Source organism: Nerophis ophidion, linkage group LG10, assembly GCF_033978795.1.
Source record: "Nerophis ophidion isolate RoL-2023_Sa linkage group LG10, RoL_Noph_v1.0, whole genome shotgun sequence".
Lineage (NCBI taxonomy): Eukaryota > Metazoa > Chordata > Actinopteri > Syngnathiformes > Syngnathidae > Nerophis > Nerophis ophidion.
This window is the reverse complement of record NC_084620.1, coordinates 16,605,119-16,612,645: the sequence shown is the minus strand read 5'-3', so window position 1 is coordinate 16,612,645 and position 7,527 is coordinate 16,605,119. Positions and strand designations below refer to the sequence as shown.

Below are 7,527 nucleotides of genomic sequence, written 5' to 3'. Positions count from 1 at the left end.
AGAGCCTAATTTGTTTGGGAGGTCTAGAAGATCTGACTGACATAGTCATAGAACTCATCCCCCATTTTGCGGTCTACACCTCAAACTCCTCGCAAAGGGCTGCACCGTGTACTATGCAGTGGTAATTCGATTTATGAACCCCTCACTGTAAGAACTTTTCAATTTACAAACCACCGGCCGAATAAAGATATCCTTTGTTGTGCAAACCTTGTCTCAGTGTGTGGACGTTTTCCCAACCCATTTTGTGCAGTATAGTACTGCCATTGCGGGTGGATTGATAAGTATCAAACATTTACTTTATCTCAAACACAAATTCTAAAGGTCCTGTTTGCAACATTTACATAATTGCCTTGAGCGCGCTTACTTTCCATGTATTTGTTTACTTTATTTTATCGCCCTCTTACAGATTCCAGGACGTAATGGCGTGACTAGATACATACCTAATACTAGACTGAGCATACGTCCTCTTTTCCCCGGACATGTCCTCTTTTGCGGGACTGTCCGGGGTGTCCGGGCGGGGTTTCTTAAATGTCTTAAATGTCCGGCATTTTGTGTTAAGGTTGGGTGTATTTTCAATGTACGTACAGGGTTAAGAGGGGTTAAATACAAAACAAATTGTGATGGTGTGCGCACGCAGCAACATTTGTGAGGGAGGGGCAAAGACAGAGAGCCCGAGGTAGTGGCTTGATTGTTAATCAAGGCATACTTGTTCAACAGCCATACAGGGCACACTGCGGGTGGCCGTATAAACAACTTTAACATGGTTACAAATATGCGCCACACTGTGAACCCACACCAAACAAGAATGACAAACACATTTCGGGAGAACATTCGCACCGTAACACAACATAAACACAACATAAACACAACAGAACAAATACCCAGAACCCCTTGCAACACTGACTCATCCGAGATGCTACTATATACCCCCTCCCCCACCTCAACCCCGATTACGTCACATCAAATATTCCACCCTGAAAAATATTTTTGGTGGAAAATTTTGCATATTTTGTGTTTGCCATAAAAAAACATAATTTTGTTTGACAAAAAAGGGCAGAAAACAAACAAAAAAACAACATAAAAAAAACTAAAACATTTTGAAATGAGGAATAGATCTGAAGTTGATGTAGACTCCAGAGATTTAAGCGTTAAATATAAAATGTATGTATGCCCTGGTACACCATTATCATCATTTCATGACCGAAGCAAAACACATTTTACACTTTTAAACTGAAATAAATACACCTACAACTTATTGAATACAAACATAGAACCAACTACGAGCAGCGGTAAAGTTTAGATCCATGAAGGAAAGAAGAAAGTGAATAAATGTTTATAACTGAATACATTTACATATGCATACAAATTTGTCTTCTTTTTATCCATCCATCCATTTTCTACCGCTTGTCCCTTTGTGGGGTCGCTGGCGCCTATCTCAGCTGCATTCGAGCAGTTTGCGGGGTACACCCTGGACAAGTCGCCACCTCATCCCAGGGCGTCTTCTTTTTATATTTCTTTTAATTAATTAAGTAACATTTACGACAACCTTTTTCCATAACAGTATAGAATGTGAGATATAACAGGACAAGGCATACGTTAGTCATTTGTTTCAAAAAGCTTACAAAAAAGTGGTACCCCATTTTTATGACTTGATGGGGTCCATCGGACCCCATTTTGAAAATTCCTAGCGCCAACACTGCTGTCAACAAAGGAAAACAAATGCTTTATTTAATCAAATACATTATCTATAAAGCAAGTTCCAGTATCATTGGCAAATTTTAACCTAGTCCCGGCCTTGGCGTGCTGCCCGCCTTGGTACGCATATATGTGTCCTCTTTTTGGAATATGGTCAGCCTACGTAACACAGGCATTAGCTTTGGGTGTTGGTAGCAATGTCTTGACATGCTATGTTTTAATGCAGAGAACTGTGTACAGTTCAATCTAAAGTGACATTTTCAATTGCGGAAAGTTTGTCAAGCAGAAAATGTGTTGAGACTTTTGGAGACTTACGAGGTGGTTCTGCTCTCTGTGTGCCAGTAAAAAAAAAAAAAAAAACTGTGCCTTGGATGTCATTGATGTTATTAACCAATTCAATTTGTATTCAGATTCTGTTGCTTCAAATAATCGTTTGATATGTGTAACTCATAAAATTGATCAGATCTGGACCCCATGGAATGCCCAAAACTTAGTAGTTCCAACAATGCACTGCAATAAAGCGCTAATTAGAGTGTACAAACTGTATTGTTCCTTCACAGTTACGTTTCAAAAAGAAAAAGAAAAATGGAGACATAAAAGACAAAAATCATGTGGTGATTCATTCATACTGAGTGCGGTTGCTACTATTTTGACTCTATTTTAGCTAAATAACGCTTTCAAAATGATTAGAATAAGATTTCTGTCAGGGGGATAGGTTGATTGGCAACACTAAATTGGCCCTAGTGTGTGAATGTGAGTGTGAATGTTGTCTGTCTATCTGTGTGGGCCCTGTGATGAGGTGGCGACTTGTCCAGGGAGTACGCAGCCTTCCGCCCAATTGTAGCTGAGATAGGCACTAGCGCCCCCCGTGACCCCGAAAGGTAGAAAATGGGATGGATGGAAGATTCCTGTCAAGCATTTCGTGCTTCCTAAAGCAAGGAGTGGTGGAAATGAACATGAGCTTGGGTCAAGTTACAGTTTGTACTGTAAATACATGATGCTCTCCAACTTGCAAAGCAGCCTCTCGCCTGTGTAGTATCACACTGATCATTTAAAAGGTTTGGATTGAAAGAGCTTCTGACAAGGTGGGTTCAGAAAAGTATGTTTTCATTCTTTTATCATCACGTTCAAGTTAAAGCGTAGCGCGAGCTAACATTAGATATTATAATCAACATGTTTGCTTATTTTCTAATGTAATCGACAGCCTCATGCAAAAGGACAGCCTTCGTGTCATCCATCTTCATTCAAAGGTTAAATAAGTATGATTGGATTGTCTTCTTGCAGATGAACTTGTCATCTCAGATGGACTACAGTTCCTGCTTCATCAATTCGCCCATGCGCCCCGTGCTCATGCTGAATCACTTCACCAACGTGTTCTTACTCCCCCTCTTCATCTTCATCCTGTACGCCGCTTTCGGTCAGACCTCTTCCTTCACTCACTCTGACATGTTCACTTTCCACATGGCTGCCATCGAGCTGATCGGTGTGGCGGCCAGCGTCATGCAGGTTCACGCCATGTTGGCGAAGCTTCCTCACATGATCATTTTGGGCAGTAAATTCTTTTACCTCACATGGTTCGGTCAGGTGTTCTTTCACGCACTGACCTGCGTGGATCGCTATTTGGCGGTGGTCCATCCCGTCACCTACCTGGGGCTGAGGCAGAGCCAGGGTGTGCGACTCCGAAACATCATCATAGCAGGTGTTTGGCTGTTTTGCATCCTTCAAGCCATTGTTCTAAAACACGGTATGTTCGCAATCATAGTGGACAACATCATCTTGTGCTCTGCCTTAATTGTTGTGGCCTTCTGCAGCCTTTCAGTCCTGTACTCTCTGATTGGACCAGGGCGAGGGTCAAAATGCAGAAATAAGATCAACCAGAGCAAACGAAGGGCCTTTCTTACAATCGTGGTCATCCTGGGGGTGTTGTTCTTGAGGTTAATTTGTAGTCAGACGGTGAAATTGGTTTCCATTGTTGTTTACCCCTTCAACTTCACTCATTGTGTGCTGATCGGGATTGAAACCATCACGGGCCTCCCCAGCTCGTTGGTGTTGCCCCTCCTCTTCCTCCACAAAACATGGCCAGTGCCGTGCTGTCAGTGAGCCTAGCCTGTGCTTGCACCCATAAAGTAACGTCAGTGACTGTGATTTCTTCTTCTGTATACTGAAGTACATCAAAATGTAATCAACATTGTTTTCAAGCTCTCACTAATTTCTTTTTCCTAATAACTGCTTGTGTGTATCTAAATGTGCATTAAAATCTGGCATGTCATGTTTAAAGTGTGCTTTTGTCAAACTGCAATGTGATGCACATCCCCTCAACCAACGTTCCCTCTGAGGTACGCGCCTGTGCAATTGCACACTGCTCACGCGTCCTCTGCGCACGGCAAATCTAGGCCGTGCACAAAATCGAATAAAAAGATACGCGCATAACAGTGTGCACGTCTAAATGCTCTACTGAATGATCAAAGAGTTTTGGCGTTTGCTCACACATATGAAAAATTGGAGGGAAAATTGCCTTCAACCCTCCTCCACACACAAGTAGAACGGCCAGCCTGGCGGGCAAACATACGGGTCTGGAGCAATGTGCAGTGGGTGACAGTCGGGAGGAGGCGCCTGCCGCTACCTGGTCTTCATTTACATATATTAAGGCTGTCAAACTATTAAAATATTTAAATGTGATTAATCACATTTTATTAATGGTTAACCTAAAATTAGTTCAGTTCTGTTTATTTCGAACATGCATACAATACAATGTAATTCATCACATATTTCCAGTTGTTTCATTACAGCACGTCCGAAAAGGAGTAGGAAGAAGCTGAGCTTATTTAGCAATTTTAGACTATTTTCTTGTTCTCTGTAACATAACAGTGAACAAATAAATAAGAAACAAATAATATACCATAGTAAGTAAACAAACATCCATCCATCCATCCATTTTCTACCGCTTATTCCCTTTCGGGGTCGCGGGGGGCACTGGCGCCTATCTCAGCTACAATCGGGCGGAAGGCAGGGTACACCCTGGACAAGTCGCCACCTCATCGCAGGGCTAACACAGATAGACAGACAACATTCACACTCACATTCACACACTAGGGCCAATTTAGTGTTGCCAATCAACCTATCCCCAGGTGCATGTCTTTGGAGGTGGGAGGAAGCCGGAGTACCCGGAGGGAACCCACGCATTCACGGGGAGAACATGCAAACTCCACACAGAAAGATCTCGAGCCTGGATTTGAACCCAGGACTGCAGGAACTTCGTATTGTGAGGCAGACGCACTAACCCTTCTGCCACCGTGAAGCCCATTAAATACATAATCTATTTCTCAATGAAAAATAAAATGAAAAAAAGGTTCAAGATGTTCATCATAATTCTTGTTCTGTGTACAAACCCCGTTTCCATATGATTTGGGTGTCACAACTTGGCTTGGACGTGGATTGTTTCTTCGATGCAGATGAGGATCAGCACGAGCGAGGCGTGGACGTGAGTACATGACATTTATTTAATAAACAAACAAACAACAAAAAGTGCTCACAATGGAGGTACAAAACTTGGCTACACAGTACAAACGTGAACGAAAAACACCTGCTCGATGGCATGAAATGATGGACATAAACTAATAGACTTCGCACAAAAACAATTGGCTATGAACTATAACAAAGACTTACTTGGACAAAATGAACAGCGTAGCAAGGCATGAAGCAGATAAACGAGGGCGTGAAGGAGGTGCAGTATGGGTAGCGTGTGTGAAGATCCCAGAATGAAGACAAGAAAAAGAGTGACTTAAGTAGCTAGGATAATTAGTGAAAACAGGTGTGAGGCTGAGGACAGGGACGTGAAATGACAGGTGAAAACTAATGAGTTGGCATGGAGACGAAAACAAACCAGGAAGTGCCAAGACAGAACTTAAATGTCCAAAAAACGAAACATAACCTGACCAAAACCAAAACAAACTTACAGGCGTGACATTGGGAAATTGTGTTAGATGTAAATATAAACAGAATACAATGATTTGCAAATCATTTTCAACCCATATTCAATTGAATGCACGACAAAGACAATATATTTGATGTTCAAACTCATAAACTTTATTTTTTTTACAAATAATAATTAACTTAGAATTTCATGGCTGCAACACGTGCCAAAGTAGTTGGGAAAGGGCATGTTCACCACTGTGTTACATCACCTTTTCTTTTAACAACACTCAATAAACATTTGGGAACTGAGGAAACTAATTGTTGAAGCTTTGAAAGTGGAATTCTTTCCCATTCTTGTTTTATGTAGAGCTTCAGTCGTTCAACAGTCCGGGGTCTCCGCTGTCGTATTTTATGCTTCATAATGCGCCACACATTTTCAATGGAAGACAGGTCTGGACTGCAGGCGGGCCAGGAAGGTAACCGCACTCTTTTTTTATGAAGCCACGCCGTTGTAACACGTGCTGAATGTGGCTTGGCATTGTCTTGCTGAAATAAGCAGGGGCGTCCATGAAAAAGATGGCACTTATATGACAGCATATGTTGTTCCAAAACCTGTATGTACCTTTCAGCATTAATGGTGCCTTCACAGATGTGTAAGTTACCCATGCCTTGGTCACTAATACACCCCCATACCATCACAGATGCTGGCTTTTGAACTTTGCGTCTATAACAATCTGGATGGTTATTTTCCTCTTTGTTCCCGAGGACACAAATGTCCACAGTTTCCAAGAACAATTTGAAATGTGGACTCGTCAGACCACAGAACACTTTTCCACTTTGCATCAGTCCATCTTAGATGATCTCGGACCCAGAGAAGCCGGCGGCGTTTCTGGATGTTTTTGATACATGGCTTTCGCTCTGCATAGTAGAGCTTTAACTTGCACTTACAGATGAAGCGACGAACTGTATTTAGTGACAGTGGTTTTCTGAAGTGTTCCTGAGCCCATGTGGTGATATCCTTTAGAGATTGATGTCGGTTTTTGATACAGTGCCGTCTGAGGGATCGAAGGTCACGGTCATTCAATGTTGGTTTCCGGCCATGCCGCTTACGTGGAGTGATTTCTCCAGATTCTCTGAACCTTTTGATGATATTATGGACCGTAGATGTTGAAATCCCTAAATTTCTTGCAATTGCACTTTGAGAAACGTTGTTCTTAAACTGTTTGACTATTCGCTCACGCAGTTGTGGACAAAGTGGTGTAGCTCGCTCCATCCTTTCTTGTGAAAGATTGAAGATTTTTTTAGGAAGCTGTTTTTTATACCCAATCATGGCACCCACCTGTTACCAATTAGCCTGCACACCTGTGGGATGTTCCAAATAAGTGTTTGATGAGCATTCCTCAACTTTATCAGTATTTATTGCCACCTTTCCCAACTTCTTTGTCACGTGTTGCTGGCATCATATTCTAAAGTTAATGATTATTTGCACAAAAAAAAAAGTTTAAAAGTTTGAACATCAAATATGTTGTCTTTGTAGCATATTCAACTGAATATGGGTTGAAAATGATTTGCAAATAATTGTATTCCGTTTATATTTACATCTAACACAATTTCCCAACTCATATGGAAACGGGGTTTGTACTTTTTGAAAATTTGTAGTTTGAACACTCTCTTAAACTGAATCATATTGGTGCTTTGTTTGATTAATTTGGTTAATCCATTCCATTCCAAAACTTAAAAATTAATTGTGATTATTGGCAAATAGATAACATTTTTCATCATTAATAATTAGGGGTGTCATGTATTAAAATCTCATGTACGTTGTTAATTATATTGATTAAATATATTAATATTATAGCAGTGCATGTACAAACAAAAGCATGGTAAAAAATGCCATTTTGTGTAAAATGAAGTGGC

The 7,527-nt window shown here is 41.1% G+C and overlaps 1 protein-coding gene across 2 annotated transcripts; it reads left to right on the top strand.

Moving 5' to 3' along the window:
- The first annotated feature begins 2,688 nt into the window (after positions 1 to 2,688).
- LOC133559852 (C-C chemokine receptor type 8-like) lies at positions 2,689 to 3,972 on the top strand. 2 transcript variants are annotated; one of them, XM_061911868.1, is made up of 2 exons: positions 2,689 to 2,780; positions 2,980 to 3,972. In XM_061911868.1, exon 2 carries the CDS (start codon positions 2,980 to 2,982, stop codon positions 3,793 to 3,795), a length of 816 nt encoding a protein of 271 aa, XP_061767852.1. In that variant the 5' UTR covers positions 2,689 to 2,780; the 3' UTR covers positions 3,796 to 3,972. The 2 variants fall into 2 exon arrangements, with proteins under 2 accessions (XP_061767852.1, XP_061767853.1); XM_061911869.1 differs by having other exon boundaries at positions 2,718 to 2,794.
- The last annotated feature ends 3,555 nt before the right edge of the window (positions 3,973 to 7,527 follow it).